General features: G+C 40.2%; 1 protein-coding gene and 1 pseudogene across 2 annotated transcripts in view; both read left to right on the forward strand.

The window, feature by feature from the left end:
• The window catches only part of LOC309857350 (ligand of Numb protein X 2-like), a gene marked incomplete at its 5' end in the record, with an annotated part of 436,750 nt that overhangs the window by 14,854 nt on the left and 402,144 nt on the right, over positions 1–19,752 (forward strand). The window contains 3 exons of the mRNA XM_082750071.1: positions 124–323; positions 5,303–5,671; positions 8,075–8,215. Coding sequence (XP_082606197.1) covers positions 124–323; positions 5,303–5,671; positions 8,075–8,215 — 710 coding nt within the window. The remainder of the gene's footprint in view (positions 1–123; positions 324–5,302; positions 5,672–8,074; positions 8,216–19,752) is intronic.
• LOC309857339 (ras-like protein family member 11A pseudogene) lies at positions 14,596–19,092 on the forward strand (annotated as a pseudogene). Its single transcript has 3 exons — positions 14,596–14,622; positions 14,705–14,854; positions 17,969–19,092. The product of its transcript is annotated as a ras-like protein family member 11A pseudogene (transcript).

The raw sequence follows: 19,752 nt of genomic DNA on the forward strand, positions 1-19,752 counted from the left end.
TTGTTATGAATCATCTATTAACATAAGGTCATCACTAATGATAGACGATAACTTACATGAAGATAATCAAAATATAAAACGTTTTTCTTTCTATTTTTCTCCCTCTCATTTTTAACTTTGCAGCTACGCAGCAGCCGGTTAGTTTTCCGGAATGCATTATTACTACAATTGAAATTCACCGGGCTGATCTTTATATTCAGCTAGGAATTAGCATTGTGGGCGGCAATGAAAGGCCACTGATCAACATTGTTATCCAGGAAGTCTGTCGGCATGGGGTGATCGCCAAAGATGGAAGACTTCTTGCTGGAGACCCAATTCTTCAGGTATCAATTTTTTAAATTATTTTGTTAACTTGCCTCTTTTTTTGCTCTTATTCATCAATTTAAAACTTAGGAAGTTATGGTACTGTGGAATCTGGCTTATAAAAAGGTAAGTTTTACTGTTTTTTTTTTATGCAAAAACAGATCAGAATTTATCTGTAATTTCTCCGATTTCCCCCAAACTCATGGAATGTATTTTTACGCCCATCTTAAATTTGATCCTGCATGTGCCTCAGTGCGTGGCTCTCCAGGCCAGCTGGATTCCTCCTGGCTTGTACTCCATGGTTGGCTATTTTGGGGCCACCTTCACTGCTCAATTCTCTTGTCCCATTGTCTGTATCCCTAGTCCCAGGGTACCATCCATCAGTTACCTTCGTTGTCTGATTCATCCTTCTCTACATGGATTACTATACTCTAGAAAAGACAGGTCACACAGCACAAGTTACTTAAAACTTATAGCATTGAATTTAAGATAGAATTCAGAAATCATGACCACCTCTTGTTGGCTCTCAAATGCACTCTTGTCCACAAACAGCCTGACTCTGTACTAATCCTTGGTGCTACCCTCTCCCTCTTCTCTTTAAAGAGAAATAGCTACTCCAACAAACGAACTAGCTTTGGGCAAGATGATATTGTGTTAGAGGGCATACTGATGAGCATGAGATGGCCAGAATTCCACTGTTCATGTGAATTCTAGAGTGTATGTGAAAATTGACCTGGATACATGACCCATACTAGTGTAAGTGGTACTTGAAGCTAAAAGAATGGATATTTAGGAGAGAAGAAATAGGCATGAATGAGAAAAGATGTCTTCTAGGAACCCAAGCTCAAGGATTCTTGCCTCCTCGATTTCACTGCTGGGTCCTTCCCCACGGTCTGTTGGTATTCACCCCTTCCCTTTTCCTTGCCACCTCTCTGGTCTGTGCCTTCACTGCTTCACGTCTAACTCAGTAGAATCAATACCCCGCCTTCCTACTCTGCTCTGAAATCCGGTACGACCATTGTCAGGTTAATTCATCTGTGACTCTGCTTTCCCTGGGAAGACTGGACCAGAGAATCAAGTCCATACTGATTAATCTAACAGTCCGGGTCCTCTGTGGACTCTTACACAACCTGTCCCCTCAGCCTTCACCCTTGCTTTTTCTTTCAGCTGTAGCCATCGGTGTATTACTGAAACATCATAGGCATGGTGGTCAGTGCTGAGGGTATAATTAAGAGCAAAAAGCAACCCCTGCCCTCATAGAATGTATAATGTAGCAGAAAAGCCAGACATAGCAGTCTCCTTGCTTCCCTCCACGTTCCAGCCTGTCCCCATTGTGCTACAGCTTCCCCACCTTCATCCAGAAAGCCCTGCCCTGCCATTTTCACCCATTCAGACCTCTTCTCACACTAAGTGCTGAAGACATTCCTTCTCTTCACCACTTAATACATAATTGGTCACAGAGAGTTATTCAAATTCAGTGTCCTCCTTTGGGGATGGCAGCCGCCATTAGTACGTACTGTGGGACAGGCTTCTCACAGTGCTGTACCTGGAGTCGGTACCCAGGACCCATTGCTGAGTCAATAAAAGAGTGGGTTTGGTTATGATATCCTGTTGGGAATAGCTGTCTTCTTCATTAAAACCAAACTTAGAACCTCTAGGATTTTTAGTTCTTCAAGAGAAATGTCCAGAGGGGAAGACAGACAAACTAGGCTCCAAGAGCAGCAAGGATTGACCTTTCCACTGGGGGTTCCTGGCTTTGGTTTCCACGCCCATCCGTATTCTGCCTCTTGTAGTTTGTGATTTCCACTTCGACACTTGGGCCCTAAACCCCTCCTTCATTGCACTTGGCCTGGCTGACACAGACTGAACTTCCAGTGTTTTGTTCTTGACTAAATCCGGAGAGGAAATAGGAGAATACAGGAAGCATAACTAATCCAGCTTATGTAAAATCCAGTTTCTGATCCTACCATAGCTAGCTATTTACCGCATTCCTGTGTTTGCTGTCCTTTTATGATATTAGTAGTACTCTGGTTGCATGAGGTTGGCACAGCTCTCTGGACACCTTACCCTGTATTCCTTCTACCCCAGCTCCTAAATTGATTCTCCATGGAGGAACTCTTGTAGCTGGTTTTGACATTTTGACACCTTTGTGGCCAAGAGAAAAAGAACCAGATTGCCCTTTTCTGCAGCTTACACAGTGTTCTTTACTTCTCCACTTCTGGCCTTTCTAGCTATAATTGAGTATACATTTATTTTCATCTTTTGCTCTTTGCTACCAGCAGTGTGCCAGCTTTGGATATTAAATTTTTTACATATTTTTCTTTTTACATATTTTACATATTTCATATTTTTTACATATTTTCATTTTACATATTTCTCATGCTTTTTCTAAATTTTAAAGGTAAAAACAAATGCTTTGTTCTTATTTGCATTTCTTTGAGTATAATTGAGGTGAAATCTGTAACCTCAGATTTACTAATGTATTTAACATATAGTTTGCTAATATATTAGCAAAAAATATAAAAATGTATAAAAATATATTTAATATATAGTTTTGTTTGCTATAGGGTTTTGCTTGCTAAAATATTTCATCTACAGGCTTTTTTACTGTCTGCTTTGGAGAATTGTTTAATAACATAACTGAATCTGTATACCTCAAATAAAAATCTAATTATCTGAAATACTGGCTATAATTTGGGGAAATAACTCAAAGCTATAAATCAGCATTGTAGACATTCCAGTGCATTATTATTGTTTATGAGGCATACATATTAATAACCCTAATAATGGCAATCTTAAATGCAGTTTAATGATTTCAAATTGATACAAAAACTATGAGCACATAACCTGATTATTGAAATCACAAAGGGTCTTTCCTCTTGTGGGCCTGACTTCTCATTGGCCTTTGACTGGTATGCTGGAGCCAATAAGTAAAGCCACACTACTTGCCCAAATACAGAGTAGTATTTATGTCCATTCAAAAGGAAACACTTGGAAAGAAGGCTCCTTAGTATATTTTTACTATCTGGTTATCTTCCACTTTTTGTGAGCTGCATAAATAATACCGTGAGCCAATTTGAAAAGACCTTAGAGTGGTTAAGATGGTTTATTTACAGACCAAAGGGCTAGCTAGCCTGTGTTTTTAGTTTAGCAAACTAGATGTAGTAACAGTGTGTGGCTTTGGTTTCCCCACACTGATTATATATGTGCATATGTGTGTGTGTATGTTTTATATATATACCCACACATCCATGTTATTCTATTAAATAACCTATTTGAAAAGGAGAACCATATACCCTCAGGGCCTTTCACAGTGCAGCATTTTGAGCAGTTTGAAGAATAAAATAGTGTAAGAGATTATATCAATATTACTATTAAAAATAATACAAATTTCAGAACATGATTAAGAGTACGAATTTACAGTGCAATCTGAGTCATCAGTGATTTATTCACTTTTGGTTTTGAAGGAAAATAATTGCAGTCGTGTCTTGACTGCATTGGTACAAAATATGTTTAGCTAAAGATGTGGTAAAGTTTACTCTGGTGGTGCTATTTCTACAACATCTAGCAACAGTATTTTATTTGGCCTCTGCTTTCTCTGTGTTTCACTGACAACCACACATTTGTGAAGGGAAAATCTCTGATTGTAAGATATTCCACAACCCACATCCCGAAGATGGTGTGAGGCTACATACTCGCACATGGCTAGCGCTGGATTCCAGCCAGATGTTTGTAAAGTCATTTGTGATAGATGTGAATTTAAGACGGAAAAATAAGAACCTAGAGATAAGTGGCTTTTTAGCTGAATAACCAGAAATGATGAGCTTTGACTAACTAATCCACGTCAGGCTGGTTTTTTAGAAGCTGCCTTAAAGTTCTGTTCTTGACCCTATGTTACTCAACTTTTTCATCAAGGATCTGGATGGCAACCAAATGCACAGATGTTGCAAAGTTGGGAGAAGAGCAAGTTTATGTGTGAGATCTATGACATTTGATGCCTGAATTTTAAAAGATGTCCACAGGCCCGAATCAATAAAATTCAAATTAGTGGTGCTCAAAACTGTCAACCCGAGATGGGTAGGAAGGGGGAAGGCTTTCCTTAAGATAGACTCACGTGAAAAAGATTGAAGGCTTTGGGTAATCACAAGCACCTAACCCAGAGCCTGCCACATAATGCATCCAAGAGAATGTCCATTTCTGCTTGCTGTTGGTGCAGACTGATGAGGAGAGGAATTCTAATTGTGATAAATACTCAGAATTGTGCCAACCTCTTCCTCTGACTAGGTGAATAACTGAAGCTGGGTGTATTTTCTTAGTCCTGTTCCTGTCCCAGGATCAGTCACTATACTCCTTTCAGGGCCATAAGGTTTAGTAAGTAAATGTTCTGTGAGTACTGAGTTAAGCCTGTTGTATTAGATAGATGTTACACTTGAGTGCTAAACAGAGTGAAACTGTAATTACCTGCTTTTCTTTAAAGTAAAAATGACTGATCTGAGATCAGATTGTGTATCTGGACTGTGTCCCTTTTCTTAGATTAAAACTTGGTGTATTTTTTCCAGCGTAAGTGTTTTTCATTTGGAAAAGCCACATCAATCCAGTAGATCTTCAGTTTCTGTTCTACTAGAACTAGTATTTTGTTGGCACTTGCCACATGCTGCTGCTGTCTCTGCATTCTCCTCCTGGTCCCGTGAAGCGGAGAGTAACCCATCTCACCACTCAGGGGACACACTCAGACATCCCGCTACTGGCAGGACCAGGGACTCTGATTCAGCACCCTCGCTGAAGCCTGAGATCCTAACTGCCATTCTCTACTTCGTGCTAGTCATTGTGAGTGAAGCTTAGGAACTGTGCATTTTAAAACATCTTCTGGGCTTTTCTTTGTAAATAATGACTGTATATCATTTTCCAAAGTCAGTTTCTTTTGGAAATGGCATATAAATGTTTACCAGTTGAGAGGATAAAAGATTGTCCCACCTCAGTCATAATTCTTTTCTTCCAGGTCAACAACTGTAACACCAGCAATGTGTCTCACTACTATGCCAGAGCCGCCCTTTGCCAGCCCTGTTCCACGCTGCACTTGACCGTGCCGCGAGAGCGGTGCTTTGGGGGCTGGACCTACAACCACTTCAACTGTAGCTCTTCCCGGGAAGAGGTCTTCCACGTGGTCCTTCACAAACAGGACTCTGGTGAACAACTTGGCATTAAATTCATTCGAAGGACCGATGAGCCAGGAGTTTTTATCCTTGATCTGTTGGAAGGGGGCCTGGCTGCACAGGATGGAAGGCTGAGCAGCAACGACCGAGTGCTCGCCATCAATGGACACGACCTGAAGCTCGGAACCCCTGAGCTTGCCGCCCAGATCATTCAGGTACACGCGGATATTCATTCCACGTGCTCAGCCTTTATGTCGATGTTTTCGTAACATGAGAACCTGAGGGATATTTGATATTTCATGGGGGAAATCAAACATGGCTCCCCAAATCCTTCCAAATGCACAAGAGATGATTTTATCATTACAGATAAAATCCTGTCCAGAAAACTGTATCCCTGTGAACATTTAGCCTTGCTCTTTATAGAGTGAAGGCTCTATTTTTGCACATGGGTTTTTCATTTGCTCCATGGGCTCCACCTAAGCCCACACATAAAAAACACGTTTATGTCCACATTTAACAGGTGAGACAAGCAAAGCTTGAAGGAGCTGTGGTTCCAAAGTTGTGACTTCTCTGCTTTTGTAACTTTCACTCTCTGCTTCAGCTCCATACAAGTGGGGAAAGTCAACTTTTATTGAGAATAACTCATTATCTCTATAGTGCCTTTTTTATAAAGCCTTCAGAGCATTTCAGACACATCATAACTTGTGTTCTTACAGTAGCCCTGTGAAGTAAAGATGGTTATTATTAGAGAAAAAAATTTTTCAATAAGAGCATTAAAATAGGTAAAGTAGAGGGGCACCTGGGTGGCTCAGTCATTAAGCATCTGCCTTCAGCTCAGGCATGATCCCAGGGTCCTGGCATCTAGTCTCACATCGGGGCTCTCTGCTCAGCCAGGAATCTGCTTCTCCCTCTCTCACTCCCCCTGCTTGTGTTCTTTGTCTTGCTTTCTGTCAAATAAATAAATAAATAAATAAATAAATAAATCTTTTAAAAAAGAAAACAGCTTTAATTTTTTTTTTTAAATAAGATAGAAAAAGTAGAAAATCATCCAGAGCAGACCTTCTGGTTCTATAACCTACCAGAGCATTTAATGATATGTGTATCTCCTACAGAGATAGGGGTGAAACAAAGATGTGTATGGTGTTTTGTTTTGTTCTGTTTTAAGTAAGCACAAGAAAACACTTTGACATAAAGGAAACCAAGCAGTAACATAATCAAGCATCAGGAATTAAGGTAGGTTGATAGTCACTGAGAAATGTATATAGTAAACAGAATTGAGTTACAATGATTTAAGCTACTGTGTAAGAAAACCCAAATTTAAATCCCATTTAAGTTACTCTTTTTCACAAATTTTTGGTTTATTATAACTATGGGAACACACACACCCGTAGCCATCTTGCATTAGGAGGGAGATTCAGGCATTGGTCTCTTGTCCCAGACTAGATGTTTAAAAAAATTGGATGCAGATACTTATATATGATACCAAATATAATATATTGCTCAATTTGTTTCTTTGTGAAAAACATCTTAATGTTTTGGCTCCGCGGTTCAGCATCTGCCTTTGGCTCAGATCCTACATCGGGCTCTCTGCCCTGCAAGGAGTCGGCTTCTCCCTCTTCCTTTGCCCCACCACCCTGCTCTCTCGCTTTCACTCTCAAATAAATAAAATCTTTTTTTAAAATTATGGTTTTCACTCCTTTTCCAACTTGAGAACTGAAACTGGAGTGCTTTCTTAACATTACTGACTGCAGTCATGGGGGAGGGTTCTACTTTCCACCACACCTTCTTGAAAGCAGGCTGTCAAATTTTCCCATAGAAATGATAGTAAACTTGGAAAGTTGTAGTCATGACCAAGAATCAGCATCAAGTAGACCAGGCCTGTATGTTAAAAGCAAAGATAAAATAGCTTTAAAAAGTGTAATAGATGTGAATCTGTGTTTCAGATCTAGATCTATAAATACAGATAATGGACCTCTAAATTCAACGTGGTTGTCATCACCTCTAAAATTACACACACAATTTGTAATGTATATAAATACTAATCCTGTTTTACAGGACCTTTGTTATCATTCTTTTCAGGACTGTTTAAGCTGATCCCTATTTTCGATTCGAAGCTGTAGTGTGTGGAAACAGAGCTACACGTAGTTTCATTGATTATCACTCTCAAAGTAGCCATCTTGGAATTTATTTCAGAAATCACAAAGAATTGTAATCCAGTTTGGAATCCGTTCATCCTTTAATCTTCTTTGCTCTCTTTCTCTCAGTGCCAAGGCCAGTTTTGCAGGGGAGGGAAGTATAAAAATACAGTTACCCTTCAAGAAATCATGGGGAGATCAGAACCCAGGCTTTGCTTTGGTTATGTCCTTGGTATTTCCAGGGTTAGGGAAGGCTTACCCAAGAGGTCTGTGTGTGGCTCTTTTACCTGCAGAAGTTTTAAAGTATTAGCTCCTGAAATGAACTCCCTCGTCTGCCCCACCCCCAACAGGGGCCTGCAGTCCCCACTCAGGTGAGGCTCTGATACAGCCATGATAAGTGCATTGAAAATGACCCTCCCTATAATTTTTTTAAGTGAGAAGCATCATTAATGACTGGTGGTTATATATGTGTGTTTTCTCCAGGCTAGTGGCGAGAGGGTGGATTTAACAATTGCTAGGCTGGAAAAATCCCAGCCTGGTAACCCTGTCCAGGACGCAGGAGCTCAGAGTAGCAGCCAGCACCATGCACAGCTGCTGTACCACAACAGTCCCAGTTCACACAAGGTGAGGCCTCGAGTTTGCATGTTTTCATTCATCTGCCCTCAGGGAATCCTTGTTACAAACTGGTAAGATTTAAATGAGTGCTGTTACTCTGTTGGAAAAGGTGAACACAAGGTGTTTGGGGGTGTGGAATGTGTGTTTGGCTACCTTGAGAGTCCCTGTACAGTCTGTTCCTCAGCCAGTAGGGGTGGTTTCTTAGTAAGAAGGTCCCTCTGCCAGATTGATGAGAAGTGTTTGATCTTCTAGAAAGACTTCTTTGTTTGGTCCTGCTTGAAAGTGGGATTTATCTTGGTTTGCTCATTCAGTTGTAACAGGTGGTTATGTAACTGAAAAAAAGACAATGACCAACAAGTCCATACTTAGTGGTTGGGCAGGTTGCCTACAACAACAGAATTCTCTATGTGAATATGAAGCATAAATCATTCTTTCTGATAGGTACATGCAAAACACATAAAGCAATTCTTTCTATGTTACAGTTTATAGGAATACTACCCTAGATCATTTTAAATTCCCGAATGTTGAGCTTTTTGCTGCATCTTTCATATTTAAGCGCTTTTAAAATATATTCCTAGGTCATTTATCTGTGCCAAAAATTCTGATGCTGTCTCACTTTAGATGCAGAAATCAGTAGAAATCAAAAAACAGTGGCACTTTACTGTGTTCTCAGTATTATTTACTTCATTTGATCTTTCATCAGAACTCAACTTGTGATAGGCCAGAATTTTTAAAACGATGCTATTTACCAACTGTGTGAAAATCACACATAGGAAACTTCCTATAGTTTTTTGTCTGTTTGTTTTTACTTCCTATAGTTTTTAAGTAGACCAGTAAATAAGTTTTTATTTAGCAAAGCAATTTAATTTTACTTAAGGAGAATGACTTGAGAAACGCATGTTTAGCTTAAAGTGGCTTCTTAATGTAAGTACAATTTGAGAGAATAACTCTGTAATGTCACAGGAGCCCAAGAAAGCATCATTTAAAGGCACAAGTATTTTTGGCCCATCAGGTTTATCTGGTATTCTGAGCTGAAGTATAGACTTGTCACTGGTCGTTGGTCAGTTAAAACTTTTAAGAAATTATAAGCACAAACTTATTCTTATTTTTGAATAGAAAACAAAATGTGTGAAGGGAACCGATAATTTTGCTTTCACAATGATGACTACGAAAAGCAGTTATTGTTTCAAAAAGGAATTTGAATAGGAGTTGTTCATATCGCTGGTCCTTGCTTTACAAGTTACATATATATACATTTTCCTAAAGAATCATAATTAAGGCAAAAGTTGGTAACTGAATCCATGAATTCTACAGAAAGTTGAAATATGGGTGCTCAATGACAACACTACAATTTTAAGACTGTTTTAAGAACTACTTAACCATTTCAGCATCCATATAGAGGACTATTTATGTCCTTTTGTTTGTTTGGGGCACATATATTTTTCTTTTTACTAGTTTCTATTCCTTAATTTTAAGTGGTGGTGTTTTCAATAGCAATGCTGAATTCTTACTCTAGGTGCTCTGTAAACCTGATTGTTAGAACAGCCACATGAAATGTAATTTTAAGCATTAATTTAACAATTTACCATTAACATACAGCATTTGTGATGTCAAATCCTAATTTAAAAAAATAACGGTCTCCTAGGGAAAACAAATACAAATTCATCAAAACAACCTGTTCAGAGGATAATCATTGTTAAAAATTAAAGCACACATTATTCTATTACTAAGCCTCTGCGTAGCTGCTTGGAACCATTCATACAGTGTTAAGCCCTTAGAAGTTTCCATGAAGTATACCAAGAGTAATCTGTGAAGTTTGTCTAAAATGCATACATCTCAGCCATATGGAGGAATAAAACAACCACCTCTGATTGACTCAAAACCTGACAGACACGAGCGTTGAAGTCAGTATGCTCCCAGCTGAGTTTACCTGGATTGTCTTCATAATAACGTGGGTCTTGCCCAGTTTTGAAGGATGTGAACATAGATGTCATATGCTATGATACCACCTGTAGACGTTTACAGGTTTTCTATGAGGTCAAAATTCAAGGAACTCTAGGCTATTTAAGTAGTGCCCTCAAGAAAATTTCAGAGTGTGGGTTTCAGGAGCAGAGAAGAGCAGACAACCCTGCAGGTCCAGGGCTTGACTGACACATCGTACCTGTCCGCTCTGAAGCAGTGTCACTAAAGGAAATGTTACAGTTCTAGCAAAAGAATTCATCTAGTTCTACTGTTGATATTGTTAGTCGTGGTAATAGTTATCTTGTTATCTACAGTATGCTCTTATAGTATATGCGTTAAGGAACCTTTTGAGATATTAGCTTCCATTATTACACTTAATGGGATAGCACCCTTGTAGTGTGGATGCATATAGCATCATGCTGTATGAACATACACAACTACATATGAATACATGTTTATGTATATACACTAAGTGTATATATGTGTATTTTTTTTAACTTGAATCACTTCAAATCCCAGTGTGATCATGCATAGCAATATAATTTGGAGCAAATTACATGACCTTTCTAATAAGGCTATTCCCTTGTTTATAAAGTGGGGCCAACCATAGGATTTACACTCAGGACCATTGTAATGAAATTTAATGAAACCATTAAAATGAAATAATACATGTGAAGCCATTTGCTTTACACATAGTAAATCTTCAATAAATGTTAGTTACTATTGCTATTTTAATATTAATATTGCATAGGTATACCTTGTTTTTTATAGCATTCTAATTTTAAAAAGGTGATGTTTTAAATTTTGCTTTTCTTTTAGGAATGTCAATAAATATTGGTAATAAATAGAAACAATAAATATCGGTAAAAATTGCTTTTTCCTGAGAAACAGTTTGTTTGAAATTTTTTCTCTTCCTTAACTTTTTCAAAAATTCAGTTATTTCATATCCTTATAGCTTTCTGTAAAGGTTGTGAAGATCAGTTTGCACCCGTTTCATGACCGAGCATTCTCATAAGTAAGAAACAGAAGATAGATCTATAGCTTTTTTCTGTCAGTTAACAAAATCTGCACTTTACTTTTGTACTATTCTGTCAACATTTCTTTCAAAGAATAGAGGAGAGAGAGAGAAATAAAATTGATTAGCTTGTCTTCAGAATCTTAAAACTCAAATGCATTATTTACTTTTGTAGAATTGGCCCTATTTTGACTTCCATATATCAACAGTCTTGAGTTTTTTGTGTTCCATACATAGTCATATGAAAATACAGCCGTCCAAAGTCTGACATTGTGATCCCCAGTGTTCGGTGTCATTTTGTACCATGAAGAGCTGTGTATTATTTCTACAGTAATTGATTTTAACAGTGACTTTATCATTGCCATGGTATTTTTTCCTTCAGTTTCCTTACTTTACTTCAGCTATGTATTATTTATTTTCCAATAAATTTTCTTCTCAATTGTTAGGATCTTACCCAGTGTGTTACATGCCAAGAAAAACACATTAATGTAAAGAAGGAACCACATGAGTCCCTGGGAATGACAGTGGCGGGGGGCAGAGGAAGCAAGAGTGGTGAACTGCCCATCTTTGTAACCAGTGTGCCAGCTCATGGCTGTCTGGCACGTGATGGCCGCATCAAAAGAGGTAAGATAGGAAGGGCTGGGAACAGTGAAACTCTTCCCATCTTCTCCCTGCATGCAACTCATGTTTGAAAAAATAACAAATATTCCCCAAATTTTCTATTAAATATGATTTTTAAAAAATATTTTAGGGCACCTGGGTGGCTCAGTGGGTTAAGCTGCTGCCTTCGGCTCAGGTCATGATCTCAAGGTCCTGGGATCGAGTCCCGCATCGGGCTCTCTGCTCAGCAGGGAGCCTGCTTCCATCTCTCTCTCTCTCTCTACCTGCCTCTCCATCTACTTGTGATCTCTCTCTATCAAATAAATAAATAAAATCTTTAAAAAAATTTTTTTAAATGTCCCTTCCATATATAAGTGTAAAACCTCTCTGTAAGGTTAGAAAAATGCCTGATGGGAAGGAAAATTGCTGCAGTTTGATGATGTTTCTGTTCTTTTTTAAAAAAGATTTTATTTATTTATTTCAGAGATAGAGATTACAAGTAGGCAGAGAGGCAGGCGAGGGGTTGGGGGGGAAGCAGGCTTCCGGCTGAGCAGAGCCTGATCTTAGGACCTGGGATCATGACCTGAGCTGCAGGCAGAGGCTTTAACCCACTGAGTCACCCAGGCACCCTTTCCGTTATTTTCTAATGTTTATTTGGATCATTGCATTATTTCATGTTGGAAAAAACCCTCTAAAAAATAGAACACTCATCTTTTCCTTCCTAACCTTTTATATAATCCTCGTTGCCCCCCTTTTTTTTTTTTTTTTTTTTTTTCTTGGCAGGGCAACAAGCACTTTTTTTTCTTCCTTAAGCAAAAGATGCTCAAATCACAAGTTTCATTTCTTTGTGTAGACCCAAGGATCTCTTCTCTTTAAGTATTCCGATACATTCACACTGAGCAAACTCTGTAGGACTATCTTTATCTATAAAACTGTGTAACTCTAAAACAGGATATGTTAAAAATTCATTTCTAAGAGCAAAAGATCAAATAATTTTTGAGCAGGAAAGAACTATAGAAATCACTGAAGCCCAAAGAAGAGAAATGAACATGCCCAGGTCCTGCACATTAGCAAAACCAGGTCTAATGACTTGGACGTCCAGTCAAATCACAGTGCCTCAAGCCACATTTTTTCCTATATATGATGAAATTATCTTAAAGTTTTGAGTTGTTTTGGAATGTTTTCCATGCATTGGATTTTTCCCTCGATATCGTAAGAATGACAGAGATGTGAAAAAATTACAAATCACAGGATGTATAGGGAAGATAATGACTTGGTAGCTCATCTCATTTTCTTGTTTATTCCTTTGGACAGGTGATATATTGCTGAATATCAATGGCATTGATTTGACCAATTGAAGTCACAGTGAGGCCATGGCAATGCTAAAAGCCAGCGCCGTCCCCTGCTGTTGTCCTGAAGGCATTTGAGGTCCATATTGTCGAGGAGGCAGCCCAGGCTACCGAAGAGCAGCCAGGCACCTTCAGCGAGAAAGAGTAGGACTCCAGCTGGTCCCTGTTGTGGGTCATGTGGCTTGGGCTTCCAAGGTACTGACAGTGTTTCAGCAGTTTCATGGAATAATTGTAGTGACAACATTTCTCAGTATGGAACACAGTAAATTCATTCGTCCAGGGTGTGAGGGGGGAAGGTCCTTGTCACAGATGAAAGTGGCAATGGCATATCAAGTTATAGAAGAAAAGGGTATTTTTTTTCTTAGGTTATTATATTTTAAAAGATAAATTTAAGGGGCATCTAGGTGGCTCAGTTGGTTAAGCATCCAACTCTGGATCTCAGCTCAGGTCTTGATCTCTGGGCCATGAGTTTGTAAAAAAGATTTTTTTAAAAATTTTTAAAAAATTAAAACATTCTTAAAAAATAAACCATTTACCTTATTAAAGGTAAATTTAATAGTAAGAACTAAGCTAAAAAGACTTGGTGTATCTGTTTATAAAAATGAATAAAGCCATTCTGTCCATGACTATTAAGAAGGTTCTCAAGTGGACCAGCCATGAGATTTGGATGTTCATGCTCTTGCTTTAGAAAAGCTGTCATTTACCACACGTGTACATGCTTAGACTTCGTGTGCATTTTTCACCAGAAAAAAACAGGTCAAAGTGTGGGGCCTTTTGAGAAGCTTTTCTAAAACCCCTTTCTTAATCTTGTTAACTCTCTCTAAAAAAGCAGGATGTTAAAACTCAGTTTTTATTGGACATGAGAGACTCTTTCAGCCAAATCACTGGTGTCCGAGAGTAGGTCTTCTCACCACCTTCGGGACTGTAACCCACCAGGACATTCTGTAGTTGGTCATTGTCTGGTCATGAAAGTGTTTCAGCTCCTGATGAGTGTTGTATATACTTCAGTATTGAAGTTGGAAGAATGTGTATTACTGTCTTTGTTTCTAGATCACTTTAGAGGAATCCTAAAACTGAACTATGATGAAACATTCTGATTCTGAGCCAAGTAGGAAAATGACTGATTTTTTTAAATAAAAATAAACAATAAGAATGCCAGTTTCTGAGACATCAAGCTTCATTCGGATGTAATTTGTAATAACTAGCATTTGTATAGTGCTATGTGATATATATATATATATATATATCACTTTATATATATATATACTTTTAATATATATATATATGTATTAAAAGTACTTTCACGTAAAGAATAGCAGAAAAAACCAGGATGAATGGAATTCATTTGTCTATCATCTAACTTACTGACTTGTCCTTGTGGTAGTGAAAAAGACCAAAAAGGCCTGAAACAGTAACAGAATTTGTATCTCAGGGCCCTGTAGGCATAGATTGGAATGGTTGCTATGAAACCATGGCCGTTCTACCTAATGGTGAGGGGTCAGCCAGCAGAGGGAACTCATTTATCCTCTGGAGTACTCAGCCTGATACACTGACCTGTCACTTGAAACCCAGCATGTCAGAAAGGCCCGGTCCCACACCAGTGGGGGAGAAGTGGTCTCCTCGGCCGAGCAGGGGCTGAGCGTGCGCACACCACTGCTGGTGGCCAGGCCGTGCTGGCGCTCCTTTAGTTCTTGTTACCTGGTGTTCCGGGCCAGCTCTGAAGTAAGCTCTTTACCGCTTGTGTTCGGAGCATTTTCAGGTGAATCACGAAGAACAATGATATTTCAGATGAACAGTACACGGGATAATGAAATCTATTTGGGGGGTCTGCCTGTATCGAAAGAGTGTCTCTCAGTCTAAGGTCACTATTCTGTGGACTCCTGGGGTTCGTGTGTTGTGTGCAGACCGGTATACACAACCAGGTATTGGGAGGGCCACTGCTCTGTGGGTACCGGCGGCTCTTTCCAGCAGGTCGCACAACACACAGGGTAGCAGCTCTGCTCTTTCTCAAAAGGGAGGGTCTTTCTCTGCAGTTGGCTGGTGGTGTACCAGACAAAACAATTATTTATTTTGTGTTGTGCTGTTTTGTTGTTTGTTTTTTGCAGAAGATTCAGAATAATGAAAATAACCTATATCGTCTCTAAAATACCAGGGGACCCTGGGACCCTGCTCTATGCCAGAAGACTTTTTAAAAGTCCTTTCTTGGGCGCCTGGGTGGCTCAGTGGGTTAAGCTGCTGCCTTCGGCTCAGGTCATGATCTCAGGGTCCTGGGATCAAGTCCCGCATCGGGCTCTCTGCTCAGCGGGGAGCCTGCTTCCTCCTCTCTCTCTTTCTGCCTGCCTCTCTGCCTACTTGTGATCTCCCTCTGTCAAATAAATAAATAAAATCTTTAAAAAAAAAAAATAAAAGTCCTTTCTTATTGGTGAGCTAAGAAACTGGACCAGATTAAAAGTTCTAACATTTCATATATCGCTTAGAGAATTGGCTTTATTAAGAAGTCTTTTTAATAGATTAAAAACAGGAAACTTTACCTTAGATGACTAGGTCCAGTTTCATCTAAAAATGAAAAATACTTCGATCTTACAAGGAGATATTTTTTCTGTATCCCTTAGGTGGGGTTTTCTTCTATTTTTAAGTTTTTATTAATTGAGTTCTGATGTCACATTTGCCAACTGACAGTGGCATTTTAACTGAAGCATTTCAGAGTCCCTGGTTAAAAAAAGTAAAAAAAAAAAAAAAAAAAGCTGTATGGAGAAAGAAAGATGATTTTCATTAGTGTTTTCTAGATTGAGTTCTCTATTTTGTCAATCAATCTCCCTTAAAATGAGTGCATTGTAAGTGAAGGAGGAAAAAACAACAAATAACTCCTCACATAGATGAAGAAGAGAGAACGTTTTCTATGTTTCTTTTATTTGAGTGCTGAGATTAGCAGGACTAGATCCCTTGTGTACCACCTTTTTGTAGATACAAACTCTGTAGATACAGATGGATATCCAAATTGAGGACATTGTTGACAGTGCAAAGAGAAAACGCAGGCACAGAACCATTTTATACGACTTTCTGTGGTGTGACTTGTAACCAGGTGTGTTTAGCTGTGTGTGTGTGTGTGTGTGTGTGTGTGTGTGTGTGTGTTCATTTGGGAAAAGAAGACGGGACAGTGTTGGACAAATTGCAGTCTACTTAGGACTGAGTCTGTGCTGGAAAATGGGCTGTCAGAATAATGTGTTCAGAAGGAAATAAAATAGCCCTTTTTTGTTTCCCAGCAGCGTTAAGGGTAAGGATGGAATGAAGCAAAGGTGAACAGGCGATAAAAGCCGCCCCACTAATTTTTTCTTGACCTTTTGTGTTTGTGATAGTGCCCTTCATAGCTGCCATGATATTGTTTTTTGAAGAAGCTACTTGGGAAGTTGGGGCTTTAGTATTGTTGGTGGATATGAAGAGAACCACACCAATCAGCCTTTCTTCATTAAAACCATCATCTTGGGAACTCCTGCTTATTATGATGGAAGATTAAAGTGAGTCTTGGGAGATCAGATAATGTGATTCATGTTTATTGTGATGGACATGATCTTGACCAGAGGTCAGCTCCAAACCCAATCTTTGTCCTCTCTCATAAATCAAGTCTCCCTGGAACGTGGCTGCATTCTTCCGTTTGCAACCCCTCCGTGGCTGCCTGTGAGCCCCAGTGGCAGTGTTCAGTCACTGTGACAGAGGCTGTGTGGCCCACAGAGACTGAAATACTTGTTTACTAACTGGGCATGTACCAGCCAGATCTCGACTGAAGCATCCCTTTGACCATCTCGCCGCTGATAGCTCTGTTTTGTTACTCTAATGACAGGGACCAGACCAGAGTCATCCAGTTCAACACACGGAGATGACAGCTGGCTCTGAGCATCCATTCCACACACACCCCTTGAGTCCAGTCCTGTCATTAGATGACTCTGCTCTATTCTTCCTCTGCAGCACTTATGTCTACCTAACACGATATTTATGCAAACTCCGTGAAAGGGTGGGGGTGGGGGGCCTGTTGCATTTACTGTACATTCCTGGCAGCCGCCGTAACAGTGCCTTGTGTTCAGAGTAAGGTCTCAGTAAATATTTGATGAATGGATGTGAGAGCTGCCAGGCACAATGCTAAGTGCTTGGGATTGTAGTATTGAATCTTAATAGCCCTGTAAGGTAAGTGTTGTCATTGTTATTCCTGTTTGATGCACGAGATAACTAAGTCTTAGAAAGATTAAGAAACTTGCCGACAGTCAAGTAGCTGGAAAAGGTTGACAGAGGTTCACACCCAGGACACTCTCTCCAGAGCTTGGGCTCTTCACCCCTCAAAGTCCTCAGCCAGCCTCATGCAGCCTCTTTCCTTTATCAAAGCTCAGGCCCTGGGAGAGGAAATAGGTGTTAGATTAAGAGATTCTACAAACTGAAAGGGAAATGGATTCGTGTAGGGTCTTAGAGCTTAGTTTTTTGATGGGAGAGCCAAGATATTTATCTTGGCTTATTTTCAAAGTTTTATTTTCAGTTCCCTAAAGATTGTGCCATTCTTCTTTGAAAGTTCTCAGTGAAGTCATTCTGCAGTCAGCCAGGGCTTGCCACAGAATATCCGCCAAGCGGGGGTTTAAGAATAATGCATTGGCAACAGCCATAAAATAACCCAGGCAGGGAGCTTGCTCTTCCTGCATCCAAAGCCTCCTCCTGCAGAAGTTAGGTAGCATCTACAAACTGTATTTAAGATTTCTCTTTTGAATGCGTTTTTACAAGCATTTTTCTTATGTTATTTTGAGTCCTCTCCCACTGAGGGCTTCCTTGATCCAGACTCATTTTGATCTTTCTCAGGTCCAAGACAACCTGACCCAAGTAGTTGATTCCCTGTCCAAGTGCGTGCAGTGGGCAGAGGGCTTTCTGTTGGTCTACTCCATCACAGACTACGACAGCTACCAGTCCATCTGCCCCCTTTACCACCACATCCGGAAGGTCCACCCTGACTCTAGGGCCCCTGTTATCATCATGGGCAACAAGGGAGACCTTCTCCATGCCCGTCAGTTGCAAACGCATGATGGCATTCAACTGGCCAATGAACTCGGCAGCCTGTTCCTTGAAATTTCCACCAGTGAAAACTATGAGGATGCCTGTGATGTGTTTCAGCATCTCTGTAAAGAGGTGAGCAAGCTGCACAGCCTCAGCGGGGAGAGGAGGAGGGCCTCCATCATTCCCGGCCGCGCTCTCCCAACATGCAAGACCTCAAGAGGCGCTTCAAACAGGCTCTGTCTGTTTGAAATCCCCCTCTGCACTGGGGTAAACCCATCTCACACCAACTTGCCTCCTTTTTACTGTGCATTTGTGCAGCTGAAAAGGACAGGGCACCTCCCTTTTTAATTGCACATTCAAAGTTTATTTTTATACAGACTATTGTTTTTCAAGTATACATGTATTTCTGAAAACCCAGTGATTGCCTAGAAGTTGGTAGAGATTTTTTTAAAATAAAATGATTTTTTTTTTTTACTGTAACCACTAGCCACTTTTCCATTAAAGGCAAAATGGCAACATTGCTCCTTGTTTTCTAAATGCCTTTTTATAGAAATCAGACTTGCACTAGAGCCCAGAACGGCTCCATGCTTGCCCTCAGTCTGAACTCCTCTCGGTGTCTTGTGGTACTAGGGGGGGGTGATGTAGAGGGAATCTGTTGTGGAAGAAAGAATGTGGAGGAGAAAAGATTTGAGCAACTGCAGGATGTCTGTCAACTAGGGCACTTTGCTACCGGCATGAAATTGATACCATGTGATTTTCAAGGAAAGGGGTTCATAGTATGCTGGTGTTAACAAGTTGGAAACATGAATGGCTGTTTTATTTATGGTGCAAATGGAAGTCTACCCTCTCTACCTGCATTAGAAAACAGAAATTCCTCATGTCAGTAAGTACACCCTACCTAGAGTTGCTTAAACATTCTCCTTCCCGGGGTGCCGGGGTGGCTCAGTCCCTTAAGAGTTGGACTCTTGATTTTGGCTCCGGTCATGATTTCAGGGTCGTGGGATTGAGCCCCACATTAGAACCTGTATTGGGCTCCGTGCTGGGCATGGAACCTTCTTAAGATTCTCCCTCTCTCTGTGTTCCTTCTCCCCTCCCCCACCCCCAATTTCTCCTTCCTGCTCTTTCTCCCTGACCCTCGAATCCGATCAATTCTCTCTTCTGTTTTTCTGTGAAGCATCACTCTGCCAGAGTCCAGGCCTGTATAGCTCTCTTGCCTAGACTGGCAGGCAAGTGGAGGTGAGACCGGTTTCTTGGCCTCTGGACTGACACCCTTCTAATTCTTTCTTTACACCAGAACAACCTGACGAAAACCAACCCTAATCATTTATTTCCATAGGCTGAAAAACCTCAGCTGTGTTCCCCTTAGCCTCCAGATAAAATATAAATGAGGCATGGCATCAAGATTCTTTACTACCTCAGAGTGCCTGGGTGGCTCTGGTTAAGCGTCTGCCTTCAGCTTAGATCATGATCCCAGGGTCCTGGGATTGAGTCCTGCATTGGGCTCCCTGCTCAGCGGGAAGCCTGCTTCTCCCTCTCCCACTCCCCCTGCTTGTATTCCCTCTCTTGCTGTTAATCTTTCTCTCTCTCTCTCT

This window comes from Mustela nivalis (assembly GCF_964662115.1).
Source record: "Mustela nivalis genome assembly, contig: HAP1_SCAFFOLD_632, whole genome shotgun sequence".
Classification (NCBI taxonomy): domain Eukaryota; kingdom Metazoa; phylum Chordata; class Mammalia; order Carnivora; family Mustelidae; genus Mustela; species Mustela nivalis.